Below are 25,042 nucleotides of genomic sequence, written 5' to 3'. Positions count from 1 at the left end.
GTATTTCAAATTCAAAGCGCACGCCCAAACATACGAACACCTTTTGAGGGAGACGACTCGGCCCGCGGGGCCCTGTGGACCATGATGCCTTGCGACTGGTGTCAGCTCGGCCCGCAGCAGTGGTGCCGTTACGTCAACAAACAGGTGGCGGTGAAAGCGGGAAAAGATGTGCAGCACCGCGGCTGGCTGTTGACCGTGGACCCGGTGTCGGCCAGGTGACCACACACACACACACACACACGAAGATAATTTGACTTTCCGACGGCCAGTTAGACAAACGTAACTTTGTCTATTCGTCACTGCACATCCAGCATGAACATGTGACGAATAAAGTTCTTAAATCTATCAGGCTTTGTGACAGAAATACTGCCATGGTTTTATTTTTTCTCTCTCTATTGCCATAATGACAGCGACTTGTTTTCCTTTCTGTCGTCTTTCGTTGTTCCAACTCTCTGTAGTTCTAATGTGTGACTGGATTTGTAACGTAACATTGGCTTAGTGCAGTCCTTGTGGGTGGAGCCAGCGTGAGACTGGGCCAATGATTGAATGAATGGAAGAGAACCAGAAGTCACGTGGGTTACACCTGTACCTGTATCACTATGCGCAAGATTCCGTTCAAAGTCTCCACTTCCTGTCCGCTTGCAGTGTTGACATCTTGCCATTAGTTGCCATCACTTGACATTAATCATTAATCCAAATGATGGACTATAAATGACTGCTAGGCCATTTGTTTTCCCTCGGTGACCGCTGGTGGCGCATGTAGCGCACTCCATAGGAAATCAGCAAGATTATGCAAAAATAAGAAGAGACGTTGCAGGGACCAATTAAAAGCGTTCGGGGCGTGGTTATCACAAAAACCTCCTTGGGGAAAAAATAATCTTGCAAATCGGACTGGCAATATGGCGGCGTGCCAGTTTTTCTTCTTTCCCAGTGGCCACTCGAGGTATTGCAGCAAAGAAATCCCATTGGGCCCAAAAATAATTTTCCCCATAGACTGCAATACAAAAAAAAATAGTATTAGCACTAATATTGGATTCCGGAGAGGAGGGGCTTGTTCTAACCCGGAGCACCTGCTCTTGTCTTGCAGCGTGGTGCTGGTGAACTTCACAAAGGAGGAGGGGGAGAAGGAGGGGGCGGCAGAGGTGCAGGTGGTGATGGGTCACGTGGTGGAGGAGGTGGAGGTCCTGCAGGAGGCCGACCAGGAGACCGCCCGCCGTCTCCAGACCTGCTTCTTGCCGCCCTCAGCGGTGGCGGCCAGCCAGCAGGACCCGGAGGAGTTGGCTAGGAGGAGGGACAGCGTCCGACAGTGGCTGGAGAAGAACCGGGTCCCGGTGCAGGAGGAGGGGGCGGTGCTCCGGGTGGCGGGGGTCCTGACCATCGCCGCACCCTACAGACCATCCGACTGCAGCAGCTCCAACCAGATCATCCTGGACCGCATCCAGAAACTGGTCTGTGCACTGAAGCCTGACTGACAAGAAAAGCTTTTGGAATTCATGTCACCGACCAGCGAGCGGTGTCCCTGAACCTATCACAGCACAGCAGGGGGGCTGACCCTCCCGCCCCCTTTTTTTCCCCACATCAAAGTGACCAAATAAAACTCAGTGACCAGATTCCTGTGTTCGGATCAGAACCTTCTTTCCCCCGGATCTCACGACTGAACTGCTGGCTGAACTTAATTTGAAAAACCTGCTTCGCTTCCTGAAGTTGAGAGACCTTTGTCAATTTGTCTGTCAATCAGAGCTGTGGGCGGGGCATAAAGATCAAGCCACAAAGTTTTGAGAAGAGATTTTATTTAAATTAAATAACATTGAAGTAAAAAAAAAACCAAAAAAAAAAAAACGTGGTTCCGTGTGTCCCTGCTGTCTCTGGCTACCAATGAGGCGACCCAGCGCACCCACTGAGCATGCTCAGTGGAGCGGCTGGGCGGAGTCAATGAAAACGCAGACAGGTGTAAGGCCAGGTAGAATCAGCTGTTTTTTTTCCTCACACACGCATGCGCACACACACACACACAACACACACACGCACTTAATGAACACATCATGTAAGGAAAGAGTCTAGTGCTCTGCGGCGCCCCCTGTCGCCTGACAGAATAAGGCAGCTGAATGTCTTTTTTTTTTTTTTCCCTTGTTTACAATCATATTCGTTGACGTCTTCGTGAACATGGCCATCAGTACCTGGCAACCCCCTCCTCCCTGAGCCTGCGGGGGGTCCCACATTGGCCTACGGTTACCCACAATCCTCTCTGAGCAGAAATGAAAACAAACCACACCATGTTCAAAAAAAAAAGAAAAAAAATCCATCGAAGTCTCTGAGCCTTTCAAAAAAAAAAAGCGAGTGATAACGTTGAGTAGAGTCCTCAACCCTCCAATCAGCTGTGGTGTTGGCTGCTTAGCCCCGCCTCCTCGTGGTCCAATCACAGTGCGGGGGGCGTGTCCAACAGAGGGGCGTGGCTCAGAGACTCCCTCTTGTAGGTCTTGGGGGGAAGTTTGGGGACGCCGTGTCGGGGGGGCACAGGGGGGCCGTCCAGGGGGGCCAGAGGCAGGGGCGGGGAGGGGAGGGGCATCTTCCCCGAGGATGGGGAGGGGCTGAGGGACAAGGGGAGGGGGGGCGGGGAGGCGGAGCTGGAGGTGGAGCTGATGCAGGTGACGGAGGAAGAGGCGGTGGTGGTGGGCGGGAAGAAGGCCTGGGGCAGCAGCTCGCAGCGGCGGCCCTGAGGGGGGGGCAGCAGGTGCAGGGGGGAGCTGAGCGGCTCCCGGGGCGGCAGCGAGGGGGGGCTGTCGGGCGGCGAGGAGGGGTAGCGGGGGGGCAGGATCTTGCAGGTGGGCTGGCGAGGGGGGACGGCAGGGGGGCTGTCCAGCTGGGACATCATCTGGAAGGAGAAGGGGGATGGAAAGGGTGGGGGGGGGCGCGCGTCACACACAGTCAACTTCCTGTTTGGATTTTTTTTTATTTCAAAACACTTTTGTTGACTCACACGCAACACGCACCTTGGAGGGAGACGACTCGGCGGGCGCCGACTCCGGGCGCCGGCGAGGAGGAACCGGAGGAGGAACCACCAGGTCGTCAGAGCCACGACTCAAACTCACCATGGACGAGACCGAAGACGACCCTGCACACACACACACACACACACACACACACACACACACACACACACACACACACACACACACACACACACACACACACACACACACACACACACACAGGAGTTACCATACAAAAAATGCATACACACACATGATCAGCTGATCATTGTTGATGGGAGTGACACAGGGTGGAGTGGGGGAGTGAACAGGAGCTTTAGCGCGCGTGCGTGAATCCCGCTGATCCTGAATCAGTTCCTCACACACAGTGAGACTGCTGAGGGTTGACACAGGCGGTGGAAAGACGGGTGGATGACCAATGGGTGGAGGTGAGACAGATAATTGAGGACGGACGGACGGAGGCTTAGACACGTGGAGGACAGACGCGTGGAGGTTGAGACGGGGAGGACAGACGGGTGGAGGTTGAGACAGGAGGACGCTGAGACGAATGGAAGACAGACGGGTGGAGGTTGAGACGGGGAGGACAGACGGGTGGAGGTTGAGACGGGGAGGCTGAGACAGGTGGAGGTTGAGACAGGGAGGACAGACGGGTGGAGGTTGAGACAGGAGGACGCTGAGACAAATGGAAGACAGATGGGTGGATGTTGAGACAGGGAGGACAGACGGGTGGAGGTTGAGACAGCTGGAGGACAGACGGGTAGAACACAGACAGGTGGAGGAGAGACGGGTGGAGGTTGACACAGCTGGAAGACAGACGGGTAGAACACAGACAGGTGGAGGAGAGACGGGTGAAGGACAGACGGGTTGAGGTTGACACAGCTGGAAGACAGACAGGTGGAGGACAGACGAGTGGAGGTTGAGACAGCTGGAAGACAGACGGGTGGAGGTTGAGACAGCTGGAAGACAGACAGGTGGAGGTTGAGACAGCTGGAGGACAGACAGGTGGAGGTTGAGACAGCTGGAGGACAGACGGGTGGAGGTTGAGACAGCTGGAGGACAGACGGGTGGAAGTTGAGACAGCTGGAAGACAGACAGGTGGAGGACAGACGGGTGGAGGGAAATACTAACGTGGGCCATGAGGCAGAGAGAAGATGCTGTCGGCGGCTGCAGGGAGAAAAGGAGAAAACGGTGAGAGGAGGAGGTGGAGAAGGAGGTGAAGGAGTAGTGCTGTTCATGTCGGTGGAGCAGATCAACAGTCACATCTAGGTGGCGCTACAGTGTCCCCCTCCATCACAGCAGTGCCGCTGTGCTCCAATCAGATTGCAATGACCGGACCTTTCACCACTCAACCACCCCAAAAAACAAACTAAGAAATTAATTGAAAAAATAATTACTTAAAGCTGCAAGCAGTGTTCAAAGGACTGAGCCCGCCAAGGCCTCGTGGCCACTAGGGGGCAATTTAGTTTTATGGTGTTTTCAGGGTGATTTTGAGTGATTCTAGGTGGATTGAAGTGGACTGCAACTTAAAAGGGCCATAAAACGAAAATGGTAAAACTTATCAAAACAATTTCAATAACTTTCAATCATGAAGGTCTTGACTGTGTGACACTTGCTTACTTTTGCGCTTTTACATTGTTTTCAGACAAGTGAAAATAGCTCACTTTGTCTGACCTTTGTCAGGGGTCAAAGGTCAGAGCGCATGAAATATGGGTCTTGAAACGAGGAAGGCATGGGGTTTTTGTCCCATGTCTCTACAATCTTCCTGGAGAGAGCTAAGGTCATTTAAGTATTTTTTTTTTTTACCTCTAGGGTGGCGCTCTGGAGCAGCTAGAGTTTTCATTTCTTCAGACGCAAGTACATAAAACGTTTTTCGCACGTCGGAAAATCATGAAACAAGTTTGCTTTGCGAACAACAAGGAAGGAGATGGTGGGTAGGCCTGGGCGATATGGCAATTTTTTTTTATCACGATATGTTTTCTTATATTGCTCGATGTCGATAATTATCACGATATGAATTTTTTTTTAATCAATAATAGTTTTAATATTAGTATTCTCCTTGGACCGCAAAGAAACCAGAAGGATTATTTTGATATATTTATTGTTAGAATGTATGACAATACAAAACATTCAACAACAACCCGACAGAACCAAGATGTTTGTATTATTTTTTACATCTTAGATGTACTGAAATAAAATAACTTGAATGTTGAGGATTATGTGTCTTGTTTTTAACATCTCTCAAACATTTTAGAGGTAGTGTACTGAACTGATTAAATAAAATAAAAACAAAAATAAAAAGAGGTACAGACAGACAGTACAATATTGCACGTCACTGCTCTGGTTGTGTTTCTGTACTGCATCGTTTTTGTTTTTTTTTCTTGTACGGGGTAGCTGCGTTAAAGGCTGACTGTATTGTTGTTTGACGAGCAACTGTTTGCTTAGCACTGTCGCTAGCTAGGCTACTGCTACTGCTAGCGGGAGTATCATGCAGCACACTCCCAGCAGTGCGTTGTTTTTAGCATTACCTGCGGGGAGGCTAGCATGAAAACTTAAACTCTGGCTTTCATATGATTCTTTATCGTGGTACTTCTTGAGATGTTGGGAGAGGTTCGTGGTGTTTCCCGTTTTGCTTGGGACTGTTCTCCGACATAATTTGCACTGTACTTTGTCGGACCTGAGGTAGCCGAACCAATTCCAAATCACCGAACTGGTATTGCCTTTCTTCGCCACTATTTCATCCTGCTGGACGTTTTCAGATTCCTCCTCACCCTCGGTGTCAGGGGTAAAGTTCTCAGGCACATTTTGGACAGTTTCTTCACTTCCCTCGACTTCTGATTGCTCCTCGCTACTCATTTCTACATGTTCCTATAACTAGATTTAGCGGACGGTTGTGTGTGTCTCCCATCTGAGTTGTTGTGAGCGAGAGGAGGCGGGTGGAGGGAAGGAGGCACGCCGTTGTTTCTCTGCTGGGATTGGCTGTTCATTTAGCACGCGCTTGTTTCTCTCAAGTGGGATTGGTTGGGTTATCGAAATAACAGCTCATGCATTTATCATCGTTATCGTGGAGTTTTTAATCGTGAATATTATCATAATCGTTTTATCGCCCAGGCCTAATGGTTAGTCTGAAGACCGAGAAGACCTGAGACAGGCAAGACGGGTCAGTGGGCGGGTCAGTGAGGGGGTCAGCGGGTTTAGTGGGCGGGTCTTACTGGAGTGAAAGGGACTGCTGGGCCCCTGCGGAGAGTCAAACACGCTGCCGACGTCCGTCGAGCTGGAGGCGGCGGAGGCCGGGGGCGGGGTCAGCGGGGTGCGCGGGGAGTTGGGGGCGGAGACGGCGCCGCCCTCGGCCTCGCTGTCGGGGATGCGGCTGTAGCTGATCTTGCGGGGCTCGTTCTGCAGAGGCGTCGGGTGCCTCATGGTGCCGGGCCGGGCCGAGGTGGGCCGGATCCCCGGGGACTTGAGCGGACAGGTGTACTTCTTCACCTGGAGAGGTTTGGAGGGGGAGGGACAACAGGAATTTACCACCAGTTACGCCACCAGGGGGTAAATCCTGAAGCACGAGGCCTTAAAAAACAAGACGGGAAGGAAGCTTACGAAGCGGGGCAGCGAGCGCACGTTGCGCGGCTCGATCTCCAGAGACTTGTTGAAGAGGTGGTCGGCAAAGTCCTTCTCCGTCATGTCCTCCATGGGGTTCAGGTTCTCAAAGAACTTCTGCTCCAGACACACACACACACCAGAGAGAGAGAGAGAGAGAGGGAGAGAGAGAGAGAGAGAGAGAGAGAGAAGTGTGTTATATATGGAGATTTTGAAGAAGGAACAGCAACATCAAGTGGTTACAAAGCGGCTAGTTTGTACAGATCCGAGCAGAACTTGTCAGGTGGTCATAATGAACCGTCAGAGAGATCAGATTCGAAGCCTGGTGACTATCAGCCAGTCAGTAGGTTTGTGTTTGCGTAGATTCTGTATCTTACAGGTTAAGTGTCTAACATTTGGAGATTTCAAGAAGACCCAGCGACATCAACGATTGCAGCGTCTTTCACTCTCCCTCCCCCTCCTGAGTTTGCCAGTGAACTACGGTGGGCTGTGCACTCAAGACTGGATACCTCGTCCACATTCTCCTTCGTTTGTTCATTTGAAGGCGAGAGCAGTCACCCAAATTACGAAACTCGCTGTCAGGCAGCTGGATTGTCCACACCAGGCTTCCTTAGAAATATGGCGGTGCAAGATGGCAGCGAACTGGAAGCAAGACCCTTGTTCTATGTATATTTTCATATTTCTATACGAGCCATTCTAGGGCTGGGAAACCAAATGACCTTTATTGTACTGCAATTATACGATTTTATTAATGTATCTATGGGCAGTATTTATAAGCTAATAGAAAAATCATAATCAAGCCAAATAGTACACACTGGACCTTTAAGAAGGGTCGCAGGGACCTCGGTGGTGTGACTAGGAAGTGATGCGGCGGCGCAAACTGACCCTGATGTCGGCCTCGCCCTTCAGACAGTAGGGCTGGTTCTGGTACTGCTGGATCTCCCCCGTGATCTCAGCCACTTTCCTCCTCTTGCTGAAGTTGATCAGGTCTTTGCCGTGTCGCCGCAGGAAGTCGGGGTTCCCCTCCTCCGTCTTCAGGATGTTGGTCAGGTAGATTCCTAACACACACACACACACACACACACACACACACACACACACACACACACACACACAATGTATTATAAGAACTGGATACTGGACTAGCAATTATTTTCCAGTGGCCACTCGAGATACTGCAGTCAAAACCCCATTTGGCCAAAAAAGCATTTTCCCTAACAAACCACGAAACAAAAAGAAATGCCACTAAAAGGGCAGGACGACCTTTGACCTTAAACAGTTCAGAACATCTTTCTATTGCAGATTTTTTTCAGTTAGTTTAGTCTTTCTGAAAAATGATGAAGGCCAGAAAAGAGATTTACATTGCCACAACATCGTATGTGCTGCTGCCGTGTCTCAGCTCGTTCTAATTGGCTAATGAATTGCGACGCATTATGGGAGTTCCATCGGCATGCTGCGAAGCGCTACATGCTATATGGTTGTCGTATAATGCTGAAGCCATGGCCAGTTTCGGCGTCTGCACTGGGTGAGCAACTACTTTGGAATGAATGAGCCACCACATTGGACCCCCGGGGGATCCATGACAACCACGTGACCTCTGACCTCTACAAGCACACACAGCAACGTGGGCAACCTACCGAAGAAGGGCACACAGGGGGGGTTGATGGAGCGCAGCTTAGCCAAGTACTTCTTGTAGTGGTCTTCACTCAGCTCGTGAGCCTCCTCCAGGATCTTCCGCTGACGGCTCGGGATTTGCTGGAAGGAAGAAGAAGAAGAGGGAAAAAAAGATTTGTAGTTCATTTCCACATCTTCCACAGCACGACAGCAAACGTGAAGGTAGGTACATGATGAAGCTCCATACAAAAAAAGTTTTTGGGAAGGCGCAGAAGGTTCACATGACAGACGCGAACGACCTTTCATCCAGAAAATCCTACTCGGAACGAAAATGGATTTTCCCACAAGCTTTAATATGTTCACTTTCATTTTAACCAAGCTGAGTAGCCCATCACCTTTCACATTTGAAGGACATGAAGGACAAAAAGATGCTGGACGATGTTGGAATTTTGACATGTCACAGCAGTTTTTCCCCAACCAGGATCATCACAAAACGAGGCAGCCGCAGGTTCTGTTACCTCAAAGGTGTGGTCCAGTCGGTAGACCGGGGAGGAGTTCATGGCACTGACCACCTCCAGAACCCCGTTGAAGTTGTTGAGCTCCTGGAAAACCTGCAGGATCTCGATGATACGCGACACCACCGCAACTCGCTCTTCCAGGTTCTCCGTCTCCACGATGCACCTGAACACACGCACACACACACACTAAACAAACTGCTCAGACAGTCGGTGCAAATTCAGTCTGATCACTCTTTTCCATTGAGAAGAACAGGTCGAACCTGGTTTTTTGACCGAGAAAAAAAGCTCATAGTGGTCTATGTTCATTCCTACTTTTCTGATTTCTTTGTCTTGTTCTCACTGACTTTCCAACTTTCTGATGGGATGTAGGTGGATGGAATTTTTTTAGCCATGACGCTAAATTCCCAGAGAAAAGTTCATGTCTGAACAGGTCTGACCTTTTGGCCGGTAGGAGGAGGAGCCTGTGTCTGCAGACCCTGAGCACTGCAGATTCAGACCCCCCCCCCCCGTTCTGGTCCTGCAAGGTCCTAACCCTGACCTTTCAAAATTGTAACTTGTAAAACTCAAAGTGGTACAGTGGTCTCTCACTATAACGCGGTTCACCTTTCGCGGCCTTGCTGTTTTGCGGATTTTTGTGTGTGTAATTTTGCATGCTTTTTTTTTTCTTTTTTTTTTGTTACAGCGTACAGTACGAACGCGCATTGTGTTCGGCGTCCTGATTGGCTAAGGGAGAACCGGACATGTGTTCTGCGTCCTGATTGGCTAAAGGACTGTACTTTACTACACCATTGTCAATCAATCTCCTCCGTGCAGTGTCTCCTGTACAGTACAGAATGCGTTCGGCGAGCCAGATTTACATAAATGTTCATGTTTGTCCTGGCGCAGCGGAGTGGCGACAGGACAAAGAGGCACCGTCAGAGGAACTCTGTTTTGATCTTTGGTTTCATTTACTAATATTAATACTTTTTTTTTTTTAAAGCGCAAAAGTTTGAACTTTGACAGTGTTTAAATAAGAGAGAAATGTGAGAAAATTTTAATGCCTGTCTGAGAAAAGTGTATAAAAGTGTGTGGTTAGGGTTTTTTTTACGGCTTAAAGCATGTATAATAACTGTAAAAAAAAAATAATAAAGCTGATTACTTCGCAGATTTCTATTGCGGGTTATTTTTAGAACGTATCCCCCTCGACAAACGAGGGATGACTGTATTTCAGAGTGATTCTGATGTTGTTGTAGTTTTACAGACGTCCAGCAGGTGGCACTAGTGGGTAGAGGGACGTGAAATGCAGGAGCAGAACGGCAGGCCTGAATGTCCGCTCTCTGCAGTGGAGTGAGAGAGAGGTGGAGACGTGGCCCGACCACCTACTTCTCAAACCACAGCGTGAGGTTGGTGGTGTGTCGGATCATCGTCAGCAGATTGGGTGAGTGGATCTCTTTGTCCTCTTTGGTCCAGACGCTGCCGACCAGCTCGGACGGCTGCACGGCCCTGTAGGGGAGAGAAACCGGGAGCTCAGACAGGTTGGTGGGTTGCCTCTAGGGGGCTCCACTACGAGCAGCAACCTTTGGAACCAGTTTTTATTCACATTTCTTTATTATTATGGTTTTATTAGTTATGTTTTACTCACATTTATTGCTTTTTAGTTTAATTTACTGTATGTATCGAAGGAAGGCACTTTTAAATTTTGTTGTAATAACTGTATAATTACAATAAAGGAATTCAACTCATTTCAGTTTCACCGTGGATTTCACCAAGAGGTTTGGGGCCTCGACGCGGAGGGTGGGGGGAGATCGCGGGTGATGATGAGGGTGGAAGGCGGGGTTAGAGGGAGGGGGGTCACTCACCTGTAGAGGTCGGACTCGAGCAGGGTGAGCTGGCGGCCGATCTCGATGGGGTGCAGCGTCATCAGGTCGAACGGCTCGCTGTTTCCGGGCTTGCAGATGTGCCACTCGACCGGCGGCGGCAGGTTCTGGAAGGTGATGCTGTGGCTGGGCGCGCTCACCTGCACCTGCTTCTTCCTCATGATGATCTTGGTGATGGACTCCACCCACTTCCTCATCGCCTTGCCTGCAGCCCCACCCCCCAAACAAAAAACAAAAAACAAAAAACCCGCAAACAAAGTGTCATTAGCAGACGGTGAGGTGACAGCGGGCGGAGATGTGGGCAGGGCCTCGGGGAGCAGGTGGGCGGGGCCTCAGGGAGCAGGCGGTGCAGCTCGTACCTCTGACTGAGGCGATGAACTCCTCCAGTCGCCCGAGCAGCTCGGCGTCAATCTCAAAGTCGTAGAAGTGATGTTCCACCCAGTGGCGGCACACGTTGAGCACCCTGCGATGACATCATCATGACATCACACTCTGACCTTTGGCAATTGTGTGTCCGCCTCTGCAGAGGATCCAACGACTGCCCAATCAGAGGGCGCGAGTGTCAGCTCGGCACTGCCCGTGCAGCAGACTAGCCTGCACTTCAGTGGAGGAGCCTCCAGGGGGCTCCACCGGTCTACAAACATGCAGCCGTCCCCGCTCTGGGACCACTTGCACACTGGAACAAGCGCTGATCCAGCGGTGTTATGACCCATTTGCTGATGACTACTGGTTTCGGAGGGCGTACTAGGGTGTGATGGAGTGACTCCAGGTGAACGCTAACAGGTGCAGGTGTGGTTCAGTGAGCTACCTGAGCTGGACCGGCTGCACAAACTCCTTGCGGAAGCGTTTGAGTTCTGCGCTGACGGGCTGCTCTCCTCCGTCCATCTGGTCCACCTCGCTGGGCCTCGGCTCGGGGATCTCGAACCTTAGTGCCGCAGAGGGGGGGGGTTAGGCGTCTGAAGAGGTGACTTCAGAGATGCAAAAGTGTGAGGGTTTCGCTGTCCAGCAGGGGGCTCTCACCTCTCGATGAGCAGGTCCAGCAGCTCCTGAGGTTTACAAAAAGACCTATAGGTGGTCAGAAATGTTCGGACAAAGTTTGGATCTGAGGGAGGAAACGGAGAGCGATGTTAATGACTGAGGCAGGAGGAGGGAGAAGAAGAAGAAGAAAGAAAACCAGTGCTCACTTATTTATCCCAAAAAAGACTTTGGAGGCACCACGGACTTGGTCAGTAAATCTTTCCATCTCTTCCTCACTTTCTTCTCATAAAAACGACGCTCAGAGAATTATTGTGCATGAGGGGTAAAACCAGAGAAAAACTTATGACTAATCATTTTTCAGGCCATTAATTCCCCCGTTCACAACTTTCAGGAGGCCTCCTAAAGGTTTTCCCATCAGGAGTCCTTCTGTCCTCCACTGCAGCAAAGACTCGACCTCCACTGTTGACGCGCTCCAAGGCCAAAACCGCCTTCAAGGGAGGCGACTGAGAGCCTCTTCCCTACCGTCCATTGGCCTTTTGGACAATTCTGGTGCTTTCAGTCTATTCAATAAAAAACTTTTGATCTAGTTTGAAATCATCAAACTTCGGCACAACTTTAAGCGCTCTGAAAAAAAAGAAATCGACGTTTTTGCTTCAAACGAGTCTGTTCAACAACAAGGAGAGGCTCCAGCAACCGGCTTCCCTGACTGGCTGAGGTGTGTGTGTGTGTGGGGGTGTGGGGGTGTGTGTGTGCGTGTGCGTCAGTGGTAGCGGCACAGGTGGAAGGACAGGGTCCCTGTAATGCTTTGCGTTTCTCCTCCCACAAGAGGCAGAGAAGAGCTTCACAGCAATGACGACTGAACTGGGACTTTGACTTTGTGTGTGAACCACAGCCAGCAACACAACACAACGTGCGACACAACGCGAACCGACGCAACACAACAGGCCCTTCCTGAAGCCGCCAGCGACCCGGAGAACTTCAGACCATCCTGACCTCCAGCAACACTGCAGTTGCCCAGGTTCTTGATTATCTTGAAAATAAGCCTCAGTGTGACAAAGACCCGCCCAGCACAGCTCAGCTCCACTTCTGATTGGCTGATATTTTGGCTCTGCCGAGCATTGTTGGTCGAGAGCGTGGGGCAGACACGGTCAGCTCACTGAACAGTAGACTTCACCACCAAGACCAGGACCTAGGACTTGATTTAGCCGTGGATCGTGTGCCATTATGAACATCTATTTATATACATCTACATGTTTATATTGATATACCGCATATACTAATGTGTGTCTTTCTGTATTTCTAGATTCGAATTATTTATTCTTATATATCTACATCTACGTATATTGTGAGAGCTTTGATGTTAACCCAGAGACTCACTCTGGCCCGTCTGCCTCTCTGGCTACTTCTATTTTTCTCTCTTTTGGCAGATGAGCGCCCTCTGGAGTCTGGATCTGCCCTAGGTTTCTTCCCACAGGGTTTTTTTTTTTTTTTTTACCTGGCCATTGTCGTACCTTGCTTGCTCTGGGGGCCCAGTTAGTTTTTTTTCCTCGGATTGTAGAAAGCGCTTTGAGATGCCTCTGGATGTGATTTCACACAGTACAAATAAAAGCTGACTGATTGATTGATTGATTGATTGACAGCAGCGTTATTTTAAGTCGAACCTGATTTGTGGCTGCAAAAAAACAAACAAAAAAGATGCAACATAAAGCAGAGTCCTTTTTTTTTCTCTTCAACATTTGAAGAGACAATTGTGGAAATATTTGTTTGAGCTGTGAATGTGGCTGGAAGATTCTATTTTCTACCTAAATATTGTATTCCAAACAAAATCCAACCTAAAACAGAAAAAAAGCTCATTTCACTCCCAGGACGAACGGGACCACGTCTGCTGCCAACTGCTTCAGTCGGCCGCCGTCCCCTCGTCCACTAACTCCACTTCTGATTCGCCGGAACCCACGTCACTGCAGCGACGCCGCCAGCATCAGATTAGCTGATGACGTCATGTGACTGTAAAAACAGGAAGAAGCAGGGGGGGGTGGGGGGAGGCCTCACAAACAATCAGGAGGAAGCCCAGTCCTGAAATAGAAGCCCCGCCCCCTACACCGCACTCTGACACTCCATTGGCTAGTGTGTGTGTGTGTGTGTGTGTGTGTGTGTGTATGTATGTGTGTGCTGTTAGTCTAGACAGGAAAACTGCTTTCACACACACACGCACATACATACATACATGCATACGCGCGCGCACACACACACACACACACACACACACACACACACACACACACACACACACACACACACACACACACACACACACACACCTGCTCACATGTAATAATCATGTAGTTTCCTCACCAGCTGTCACCTGCTATGATGTCACCTGTATGATCTCACCTGGTGTAACCCCAGCAGCTCTCACCTGTGTGACATCACCTGTGTGACCTCACTTGCTCTCACCTGTGTGACCTCACTTCCTCTCACGTGCCGAGACCCCCGCCAGCTCTCACCTGCGTACATGTGGAAGGTGAGCCTCTCGATGAGCTTGAGGACGGTGCCGGCCTTAATGATGGGGATGCCCGACTTGGACTGCACACTGTCCTCGAACACCACGTTCTCCTCCGAGTCGGGCTCGGCGAAGCGGTACAGCTCGGGCCCCGGCAGCCTCATCTGCTCCTCCTTCTCCTCCTGCATCATGGCCGAGTCCAGCATGCGTTCCAGCGTGCTGCGGTACTGCAGCGAGATGAGCGCCGCCATCCAGCCGTTCTTCTCCTCGGCCGACTTGGCGGCGAACACCACGCTGTTGCCGTCCTTCAGGATGATCTCGAAGGCGTGCCGGTACTCGCCCTCCTTGTCGTCCTTGTCGTTGATCTGCACCTTGCGCATGAAGAACTTCTCCTTCAGCCGGTACTCCGCGGCGGAGCTGGCGCCGGGCAGCCGCGGCGGCCCGTGGTTGGACTTGCAGCAGATCATCAGTCCGTCGAACAGGAAGATGTGGCGCTCGTGCTTGGCGCCCACGCGGGTCAACGTGCCCTCCATGATGAACTCGTTGCAGCACTGGCCGATGTCCTTGCCCTCCCATCCGTCGATGTTCTTCTGGATCTCGTTCATCTTCTTGATGGCCAGGTGCTTCCCCTTCATCTGGTGGCTGTAGAATCGACAGGCCGACTCACTGCAGGGGAGGAGAGAGACGGAGGGAGGAGTTGAGTCGGCTTGGTTAGTGGTTCTGGAAGCAGCCGGCAGATCAACTCGTGCCGATGGTTGAAGGAAACAATGCTTAAGGCTTAAATTTGACCTGATATAAGATTTTTATGTTGGTGAAGGTTTAACATACTGCCCATGAATACATTAATAAAAGTGTGTGCTCGCAGTCCAATTCAAGTAATTTGGTATTCCTACCCTTAGAACGGTTCCTATTTATATAGAAGAATATACATAGATGAAAGGTTTTGCTCCCAGTTAGCTGCCATCTTGCACCACCGTATTTCTAAGGAAGCCTGGTGTGGACAATCCAGCGGCGTGGCAGCGGATGTTGTGTTTGGCGTGAACGCTGGCGTCCTCAAATAAACCAACAAAGAAGAAGGTGGACGAGGTATCCAGGTTTGTGCCACCGCACCTCACTGAGAGGGACGGTGAGAGAAAGAACGCCGCAATCTCAAATTTAACCACTTGATGTCGCCGTTTCTCTTCAAAATCTCCAAATACTACACACTTGACCTTTAAGGTCAAGAATCTACGAAAACACAAACCTCACTGATCAACAGAGACCGGTGGGTAGCAAACAGATATGTAGCACATCAGCTAGCGTTAGCGACAGGAATCACCACTCGCCAAACTTCTGATATTATCTCTGACGGTTCATTGTGAGCGCTAGATGAGTTCTGCTCTGATCTGAACAAACCAGGGTAGTGAGGTCACAGCGGGAACGACTCCAACATCGGTTCAAACAAAGACCCAGGGACGCACTGTTTCTACTGAACGGGGCAGTCGCCAGGTTCTGGGTCCACTGGGGAAATCAGCCGAGTAACATTATGTTACGTTTGTTTCGGAATTTTGCTTCGCATTCTAGCAGAACCAGACTGGAGTCGTAACTGGATCAGCATTTCCACTGCCGGGCAAAGTCACCAGGACAACCGACACTGGACTGGTGGACAGCTCAGCTGGCGCAGAGCAAAAGCTAAATGTAGCATCTTAGCTTGTGCAAGTTTCCACAGAGAAGAAACACACCGGCAACAACTGAACAACTGCAGTGCCGCCTCCACTGACTCAACGACGGGCCTTTGCCTAGGACACTGTGCATTACACGCCGATCAGTTCAGATTGACTATTGCACAAAAGCACAATTAATATATATGTAAAAATAACGTTAAGTTAAACTTAAGTGGCCAGCTGTGTAAAGCTCTGCAACATGACACTGTGGAAACACAGTAACAGAGTGCAATCACAGTGTAAATTCACTGTTCCAGCCACAGCGACACACTGTAAACCTCCATCAGCAGCAGTTGTTCACTAATCAGTTTACAGCATAAACCCCTCAGGTATGTTAACTCGCCGTTTCTCAACAAGCATGAGGACGCCAGCAGCAGCAGCCAGGGCCAACCTTGCCCTCCCCCACCGGACCGGACCAGACCGGGTCAGGAGCTGGACCCTCTGCCGGACCCCAGTGGTCAGTCCAGTTCCTGGTTCCACAGTCGGACCCCCAGCCAGCTGTCAACAGAAGACCTGCCGCCAGACCTTTTGTCACTCACACACTTCCTGTTAGTCCTGCAACTGGCTGCCAGTTTCTCTCACACACACACACACACACACACACACACACACACACACACACACACACACACACACACACACACACCATTGTTAGCAGGCGTCACAGCAGGACAACCCACTGAACCGGCGAAGTCCAATTGAACGGCGGTCAATCTCAAAACAGAGTAGTTTCTGAGTTTTTCTGCCTCCAACTACAGTCGAGGATCAACTACAGTCGAGGACCAACCTCCAACTACAGTCGAGGACCAACCTCCAACTACAGCCTCAAACCAACCACAGTCTTCAACTACAGCCTCAAGCCAACCAGTCTTCAACTACAGCCTCAAATCAACCTCAAACTCCAACTACAGCCACAAACTACCAACCACCAACCTACAACTACAGCCTCAAATTAACCGCAGTCTCCAACTACAGCCACCTACCGACCGACGCCATCGTCTTACGAAACCTGGAGGGCAGAAAAGCGAAATCCACCTACGTCCTCATATCCACCTGTCAATCATCCGACAGGGTTTCCTGTTGTCTCCGTCTTCAGGGGGGCCGAGGGCGCCGTCGACGCTAAACTTCACTCCAACCCCCAGCAGCAGCAGCTTTTTTCCCCTCTCACGACTCTTTTCTTCTCAGCAAAGTGAGGACAATGAGCGGCCGAGCAGAGCCGCCCAGATTCTGCCGTCACTTCCCTCCAACAACGGCGGCGGCGGCAGCAGCAGCAGCAGCAGCAGCACCTCTACACCCTGCACCGCCCACGTCCCCCCCCCCCCGACCCCCCACGTCCCCTCCCCCCGCCCTCCCTCCCAGTCTATTTATGTCCAGAGAGGAAAACGGGGAGGATGGGAGGAGTCCCACAGGCTGGACTGTGTGTGTGTGTGTGTGTGTGTGTAGGTTAAGCACAAGTTGCTAGCCCACTTTTGCACCAACACGCAGGTCTTTTTCCACCAGCAGCAGCAGCACCTTTTCCCCCAATGAAGGTCCCCGCTGGCTGAACCTGAGGAGGGGGTAGGGAGGGTGGTGCTGGGGTGGAGGGGCAGGGTAGGTCAGGTGACACTCACCTGAGCCGTCTCTTGGCCAGGCTTCTGGAGCAGATCCTCTCCATGCTGCTCTGCAGGTTGAGTAGCGCCGTGATGGCCTGCTTCAGACACTCCTTGTCCTCCTCGTCCTCGCTGCGCTCCTCCAGTTGCTGCAGGGAGAAACCAGGGTGGTGGGTGTGTGTGTGTGTGTGTTTGGTGGGGTGGGGGTGTTGGGGAAGTTAGACAATCACATCACCCAAGACCAGGACCAGGACCGAGGAAGGCAGTGCGTTCAAAGGATCAGACAGCATCGTCAGGAGTGAATTGGCTGCATGGGCCTGCAGCTCTCTGCAGCTCCCACCTGGTGGGACAGCTGGGCCCCTGGGATGTGTGTGTGTGTGTGTGTGTGTGTGTGTATGTGTGTGTGTGTGTGTGTGTGTGTGTGTGTGTGGAGGGGAGGGGGGTGTTATGAGATGACTCGGAGCACAGCGGGAGGACGTTCCGAGCTCCACGTGGGCCAGGACTCGCACAACACCTGACCAGTGGGTCAACCTCTTGCCTGCAAGCTGCAGAACGCCGACATTAGCGCTAGACGTCGCCTTACTGATGAGCGAGACGGAACAATATGGTAGATTATACTTTCAATAATTTCATTTAATCTTTGATTTTAAAAATCACTTCAGACAAACTAAGCACAAACATGTCTTCCTTGAAATTGTTGATATCACCACAGCAGTCGGTGAGACTGAAGTGCCACAGTTGCACCTGGAATTTGAATGGGCCCCCAGACCTGCTCCAACTTACACGGAATAGGACATATGGCGCCCTTCAGTAGCCAGCAGATATCTGGCTGTAGTTCCAGCAGCAGCAGCGAAAACATCTTGTGTTCCTGTTCCTTCAGAGTCCAGGATCAGAACCAGATCAGGATAAACCCTCAGCCTGACCCCGCCCCCGACCCTGGAATAATCTGTCCAACATGACTGGAGGTATTTCAGAGGTTTTAACCTCTGCCGGGAATAAAGAGCAGCAGCAGCAGCAGCAGCAGCAGCAGCTTCCAGGCCAGCAGACCAGCCTAAAACCAGTCTCCTACTGGGAGGGGTCAGGGTGGAGGCCACTCCTGTGTGGGCCGTGATAAATGGTCTCAGGGCTGGACCTGGTCTTGGTCTTGGTCTATACAACCAGTGAAGCTGTGGCACAGGTGTAGCAGAAGGGTAGTACAGGTGTAGAAGAGGTGTAAAAGTGGGGTAGTGCAGGTTTAGCAGAGGTGTAAAAGGGGGGTAGTACAGGTGTAGCAGGATGGTGGTACAGGTGTAGCGGGGGTATAGAAAAGGGATAGCACAGGTGTAGCAGAGGTGTAGTACAGGTGTAGCAGAGGTGCAGGAGAGGGTAAGTACAGGTGTACCATAGAATTAGTACAGGTGTAGCACAAGTGGAGTACAAGGGTAGTGCAGGTGTAGCGGAAGGGTTAGTACATGTGTAATACAGGTGTAGCAGAAAGGTAGTACAGGTGAAGTAGAAGGGTAGTATAGGTGCAGTAGAGGGGCCATACAGGTGTAGCAGAGGGATAGTACAGGTGTAGCAGAGATGAATAAGAGGGTTAGCACAGGTGTAGCAGAAAGGTAGTACAGGTTCAGTAGAGGAGTAGCACAGGTGTAGCAGCGGGTTAATACAGGTGTAGCAGAAAGATAGTACAGGTTCAGTAGAGGAGTAGCAGAGGTGTAGCAGAGGGTTAGTACAGGTGTAGCAGAAAGGTAGTACAGGTTCAGTAGAGGAGTAGCACAGGTGTAGCAGAGGAGTAGCAGAGGGTTAGTACAGGTGTAGCAGAAAGGTAGTACAGGTTCAGTAGAGGAGTAGCACAGGTGTAGCAGATGGTTAGTACAGGTGTAGCAGAAAGGTAGTACAGGTTCAGTAGAGGAGTAGCAGAGGTGTAGCAGAGGGTTAGTACAGGTGTAGCAGAAAGGTAGTACAGGTTCAGTAGAGGAGTAGCAGAGGTGTAGCAGAGGGTTAGTACAGGTGTAGCAGAAAGGTAGTACAGGTTCAGTAGAGGAGTAGCAGAGGTGTAGCAGAGGGTTAGTACAGGTGTAGCAGAAAGGTAGTACAAGTTCAGTAGAGGAGTAGCAGAGGGTTAGTACAGGTGTAGGAGGTGGTATTACAGGTGGAGCAGAGCAGTAGTACTGGTGTAGTACAGGTATAGTGGAGGTGTAGCAAACTCACCTTGAGAATCTCAAACATGTGCAGACAGTGGTAAACAGGTGTGAGCAGCAGGCGGGGCAGAACGTACTGGACGGCCTCTTTGAAGCCTTCACAGATGGACTGAAGACAGAAACACACACAGGCAATCAAGTTCACTCCCTGTGGCATTCCCTAGTGTTTTCATTATTCTGATGATGATTTAGGGGTAATTTAGTGTCGCCTCAGGAGAAGCAACCCAGACAGACACCCATGGTAACCGATGATGCCGATGCAGCCTGCAGGTTCCATCCCCTTCCGTTTCTTCACTCACTCTTGGAAGAAGAGGAAGAAGAAGATGACCTATGACCCAGGGAGGGCGGGGCTTACCTGCAGGTGGAAGGCAGCTCCTGGTTTGGACACCTGACACAGGAAGTGCTCTGGGAAACCAGAGCGCAGGATGTCCTGAGTGTACGTCTCATAGGGGTCAAAGGCCACTTCCTGTCCGTCATATCAGACAACATTAGATTATAATGGATTCAACTTAATTGTCATTGCACGTGTCACCAGTGCAGAGCAAGGAGTCAATTAAATACAAATGTAGACTATATGGACATACTACATACTGTATATATACACTTATATTATATATATAAATATATGTACACATATATTTATGCATGTTTAATATACATTTAATATATTATTGATATATACATATTTAATATAGATTCAATATTTTATTTAATAGTACAATTAGAACAACAGGTGGCCACACACACACACACACACACACACACACACACACACACACACACACACACACACACACACACACACACACACACACACAGTACGGACCTCAGCCAGGTCCTCGAAGCAGCTTCCCACCAGAGGATGAGGACTTCCTTCGTCGGTCATCTCCACCGTGTCCTCCACCAGGCCCAGCAGCTTCACCGTCACCTCGTGGATGTCGACGATGCGGCTGAAGATGCTGTCCACATCCTGAAAGCCACATCAGACGGCGGGTTGGGGTCAGCTCACCGATCACGTGACCGGGCGGGGGAGGGTGGGGAGGATTGGGAGGAGAACACGTACGTGCTGAGAGAAGAGCATGGGGCAGGAGGCGAAGGGCTCCCTGAAGACCTTGATGAGCAGGTTGAGCTGCCTCAGGTAGGTGCGGCCGTCCGACATGAAGCTCCTCACCAGCTCGTAGTAGCTCTGCTCCTCGCTGGCCGACGGCTCCTCGTCCGTCAGGGGGAAGCCACTGATGTCCTCCTCGTCCTGGTGGAACATGTCCATCAGCACCTGCACCCAGAGGGGGGAGCCGGGTGGTGAGTGGACACAGAGAAGTCATCTTTCACTGCCTGCTCTCTCTCGTGTCCGTCAACAACTCAAACCACTGTTGCCGTTTTCTTTACTATGCAAACAACTCCAAGGTGGCATGAACAAGACCAGCAGCCTCCACTTCACACCTTCTACCGTTAGGGCGACTGAGAACCTCCACAGACGTTTTTTTCTTTACTATGGTCTCACCACAATGTGCATGTGTGTGTGTGTGTGTGTGAGTTACCTTGTCCGCACACATGGCCACGGTGATGTCCTGCTGGGAGATCTCGTAGTGGCGGATGTTCCTCACGTAGTTCCCCGCCAGCTTCAGGATGTCGGCCGAGATGTACTCCAGCACGGCCACCATGTAGACTGACACCTGGTGGTCGATCTTGTAACCCAGCACCTCCTGGGAGCGGCCGGCCACACACACACACACACACACACACACACACACACACACACACACACACACACACACACACACACACACACACACACACACACACACACACACACACACACACACGAGCGGTAATGAGCTGTGTGAAGGAGGGAAGATGAGGAAGACGAGGGAGGTGGCAGGCAGGCGGGCCGCACCTTCAGCAGCGGGTGGATCTTCTCCACCGGGAGCGCCAGCGGGTTCCTCCTCTTCCTCTTCTCAATGGCGGCCTGAGCGTCTGCGATGGCCCACTTGTCGATGGGGTGAGGGAAGCTCCTCTGAACTCGCTCCTGCAACACAAGCACAGCCGGTGGGTTAACTCATCAGGCTTATTGACAAATCAGTTCTTTCTCTCCACATTGCACGACTTGCTGTTTCAGTTCTCATCATTTTTCACTATTCAAAATAGAATAGAACAGATGCATTTTATTGATCTTAAATTTGGGAAACTACGCCGTAGCAGCACCAAAAACAACACAAAGAATAAAGGATACATTAATCACAGTAATTAAAGGACCATTCAAGTGAGTCTGTACGCACCAAACAAACGAGCAGATGTGCAAAAGGCAGTCAATTGTGCAGAAGCAGGGATAAGCACAATACTGCTTTCACCCTCTCCACTTGCACTTTTTCTAATCTGCCACTTTATGTTCATCTGCACTATTTTATGGTATTTTATAATTGCATGACTAATTTCATTTTTAACTTTGTAGTAAAATATTTTTATGAACTATTGAAGTTGCTGTTTAAAGGCACCATTATTGAAGGAGCAGCGATCCAATTTTGCTGTGTAAAACAATGACAGTGTTTTTTTTCTGATACTGATGCAGACCATTGCTTACCTGCTGGTGTCCACAGGTGCTTTTCAAGCCTGTTTTTTGGCTGAGAATAGTGAGCGTGTTGCTATTTTAAAAAAATATATATATGTATATATATATATATATATTCATCAAACACTATTTAAAGCTTGTGCTTTACTTTAAAAGCCGTCCTAATGAAACAAACACAGGTGATGATGTAGTGAACTAAACCAATTCCTAATTTTAGATGTCTGGACTTGGTGTTGCAGGCTGCTGCTGCTCCTCTGTGTGTGTGTGTTACCTCCACATCCTGTACAGTGCGTGGCTGAGCCTGACACAACATGTTCAGCAGCAGCAGGATCAGCTCCTCGATGTACTGCAGCGCCTCCTGTTGGGAGACCAGGTTAGGGTGCACCTGGTTCAGCACCTAGTCACACACACACACACACACAGGATGTATTATAAGAACTGGATACTGGACTGGCAATTATTTTCCAGTGGGAAAGAAAAAAACAGCCAATCATAGTGTGGATTCAACACACAGTGACTGGTGACAACACCTGGATCATCAGTGCAGTGGACCGCCTGCATCCAGGCAACATCCACTGAGACGAAACGCCCCCTTCTGTGCTTTTGAAGGAACTGCATTCTGATCCATCTGTTGCAACTCGTGTGTTCAATGTTGTGACTTCGGGTCTGGCAGTTTATCATTGTTATGCTCTGTGTGTGTGTGTGTGTGTGTGTGTGTGTGTGTGTGTGTGTGTGTGTGTGTGTTAAAGAGACAACACAGAACCCTCAGGAAGGATCAGTCTTATTTTTCTTAAAGTCCACCTCAAGTGTGAAAGTGCTGCAGTGACCTGGTTCGATCACATCCTCAGCCATGTTGTTGTTGATGTTCAATGACACACAAGCCATAAAATGAACAATAAATTGTTACTTCTTTTTTTATTATTATTATTATGAGCCGATATTGTTTCCATTCCTGTGAAACCTGGCGCGTGGCATGTGAAAGTACATCATCGAGCTGCAAATCAGCTTCAATCGGTTTTGTTATGATATCAATCAATACTCAGGTTCAGCAGACTTTTGCGGATATGTGGGCAAGCTAGCATCTAGTTAACTCGCTAGCTACTAGTCAGTCAGCTAGTGTATCAGTCAGTATTTAACAAGACCTTCTCAGCACCTCGCTGAGTAGGAAATAGACAGTGCCCAGTCTCAGGTGGACTTCAAAGGTGCTTTGCTGGAGGTGTGGGCGGGTCTCACACGAACCGAACCCACTATCTCGGTTCAGTGATGGATTATAACAGACAGACTGGGACCTCTCGTCTGTTCCTCATGTAACCGAGAAGAGAACTGTCGGAACCACTACAGGACGGTGTGTGTGTGTGTGTGTGTGTGTGTGTGTGTGTGTGTGTGTGTGTGTACCTTCTCCAGAGAGGGGACCAGCAGGCCTTTCCATTTCGGTGCGTTCTCCTCGTTGAAGAAGTCGTACTGCAGCTGCGCCGCCTGCATGGCTGCTGCTGCTGCGGGCCGGACGCACCAATCCCCGGCTTTACATGAACGGCTGGAGTCGCGGCCCGGGACCGGCTGGGAGGGCGGTGCTGCTGTGAGCGGGGGTAGGCCGTCCGTCCAGAACAGCTGCCGTCACAGTGACCATCCTCGGTGGCTGGCTGGCTGGCGCTGGCGGCGGCCAGGTGTTAGCCGGCTAGCCGTGAGTTAGCTCAGCGGCTGGCGGTCGATGGGCGCTCTCAAAGCGATTGAAGCGTGGCGACCGCTAACAGTCATAGTGCAGCATCGGGACACCGTGGCGCGGCTAGCTAACACTGCCGAACAGCCGCCTGTGTGGCAGCGCTAGCCTGTTAGCCTGCGGTCTGACGTTCGCAGCCGTGTGAAGAAGCACCGACGGCGGGTCAATTAGAGGCTGGCTGGCTGCTAGCTACTACCGTCACTGCTCCGGGTGTGCGGCTACACCGTCAGGGTTACCCGGATATCCGTGGGTATCCACGCTGAACCGTGACTCTCCGGCGGGCCGCCACCCCGGGGACACCCTCAGTGTGCGTTTGATAGCCGGCCTCTCTGAAAACCATCAGCGGCCGACGGCCACTCGCGATGAGCGTCTGTCGTTTGTTGTGACTCTGGCAGGCAGCGCCGCCGCCGTATCTGTGAAGGGGAGCATGCGCAGTGAGGAGATTGTGTCGACCATGGGCGGGGCTCCGGAGCGACTGTATTTTGTTCCAGCTGCAGGTTCGGGCGGGGGTAAAGGCTATATGTGCTGCTCCCCAATGGCCACATTCAGTATTGCATTTAGAAAAGACGTGTACAGAGTGCAAAGAAGTATTTTATCAGAAAAAAAAATGTTTGAAGTGGGAAGGGTTGATTTTCAATCTGTTTTTACAAACCGCATTTTGCGACTTTCCGAAGATGCGGAAAAAGTTAGAGAATGTTTTGTTGTTGTGGCAGAGGGATAAAAATGTGTTCGTTCGTTCGTTTGTTATTTAGTTTTTGGCATTTTTGTATATTTTGCACGTAAGGAACTTAAAGGTTTCTCAGATAAAAGGCTTTTTAAATTTTTTTTTTTCAATCCACCTTTTACCCAAATAGATAGATTTCACATGAAAACAATGACTGGGGTACTATTATAGCTGAACAGTGGAATCATAAACACGAAAAACCCGAAAGACCCTAATGGCTGCAGTAAAATTACAACAGAACAGCTCGTATGTGTATACTGAAGTTTATTACATCACTATACTTCCATTAAACGGTTACAAAAGTCATGAGAAGAAACTGAACCGTTCTGAAGATCTTAATTCTGTTTATTTGCAGATGACGTAGGGGTTTATAAGGTGGTGGACTGCAGTGGGGGTCGCCGGGATGCTTCCAGCAGACCAACGATGTAGGGCTGAGGGACGTCGGGGGCTATGAAGAGGAGGGTGTTTCGGAGAGCACAGGACACAGAGGGACTATTGGAAGTTTGTTGA

The 25,042-nt window shown here is 50.4% G+C and overlaps 3 protein-coding genes and 1 long non-coding RNA gene across 6 annotated transcripts in view; 2 read left to right on the top strand and 2 right to left on the bottom strand.

The window, feature by feature from the left end:
* Window positions 1-80: 80 nt before the first annotated feature.
* Window positions 81-1,610, top strand: gemin6 (gem (nuclear organelle) associated protein 6). The gene is made up of 2 exons (XM_076051406.1): window positions 81-215; window positions 1,088-1,610. Exons 1-2 carry the CDS (start codon window positions 82-84, stop codon window positions 1,470-1,472), a joined length of 519 nt encoding a protein of 172 aa, XP_075907521.1. The 5' UTR covers window position 81; the 3' UTR covers window positions 1,473-1,610.
* Window positions 1,611-1,988: 378 nt separating this feature from the next.
* On the bottom strand, window positions 1,989-24,230 carry sos1 (son of sevenless homolog 1 (Drosophila)). Of its 3 annotated transcripts, XM_076051398.1 has the most exons (23): window positions 23,487-24,230; window positions 22,363-22,488; window positions 21,420-21,551; window positions 21,064-21,228; window positions 20,589-20,798; window positions 20,352-20,495; window positions 19,881-19,991; window positions 19,536-19,634; window positions 17,364-17,491; window positions 14,055-14,716; window positions 11,593-11,674; window positions 11,381-11,497; window positions 10,932-11,035; window positions 10,555-10,777; window positions 10,079-10,198; window positions 8,717-8,879; window positions 8,222-8,339; window positions 7,470-7,642; window positions 6,585-6,701; window positions 6,200-6,473; window positions 4,119-4,154; window positions 2,991-3,112; window positions 1,989-2,872 (listed from the first exon to the last, which is right to left on the bottom strand). In XM_076051398.1, exons 1-23 carry the CDS (start codon window positions 23,571-23,573, stop codon window positions 2,417-2,419), a joined length of 3,969 nt encoding a protein of 1,322 aa, XP_075907513.1. In that variant the 5' UTR covers window positions 23,574-24,230; the 3' UTR covers window positions 1,989-2,416. The 3 variants fall into 3 exon arrangements, with proteins under 3 accessions (XP_075907513.1, XP_075907515.1, XP_075907516.1); XM_076051400.1 differs by lacking the exon at window positions 4,119-4,154; XM_076051401.1 differs by lacking the exons at window positions 1,989-2,872; window positions 2,991-3,112 and adding an exon at window positions 3,153-3,452.
* LOC142904971 (uncharacterized) lies at window positions 3,569-4,195 on the top strand. The gene is made up of 3 exons (XR_012929482.1): window positions 3,569-3,646; window positions 3,984-4,029; window positions 4,062-4,195. It is a non-coding gene; the product is annotated as an uncharacterized LOC142904971 (long non-coding RNA).
* Window positions 24,231-24,779: 549 nt separating the features above from the next.
* Window positions 24,780-25,042, bottom strand: part of tmem178a (transmembrane protein 178a) — a 5,387-nt gene continuing 5,124 nt past the window's right edge. The window contains exon 4 of the mRNA XM_076051403.1: window positions 24,780-25,042. This exon is cut by the window's right edge and continues 2,247 nt beyond it. The gene's annotated coding sequence lies outside the window, so the exon portion shown is untranslated.

The sequence above is a fragment of the Nelusetta ayraudi genome, unplaced genomic scaffold, assembly GCF_046127955.1.
Source record: "Nelusetta ayraudi isolate G7.1 ecotype Tasmania unplaced genomic scaffold, CSIRO-AGI_Nayr_v1 ptg000134l, whole genome shotgun sequence".
Classification (NCBI taxonomy): domain Eukaryota; kingdom Metazoa; phylum Chordata; class Actinopteri; order Tetraodontiformes; family Monacanthidae; genus Nelusetta; species Nelusetta ayraudi.
Note: the sequence above shows the minus strand (reverse complement) of the source record. Positions and strands in the feature narration are given on the sequence as shown.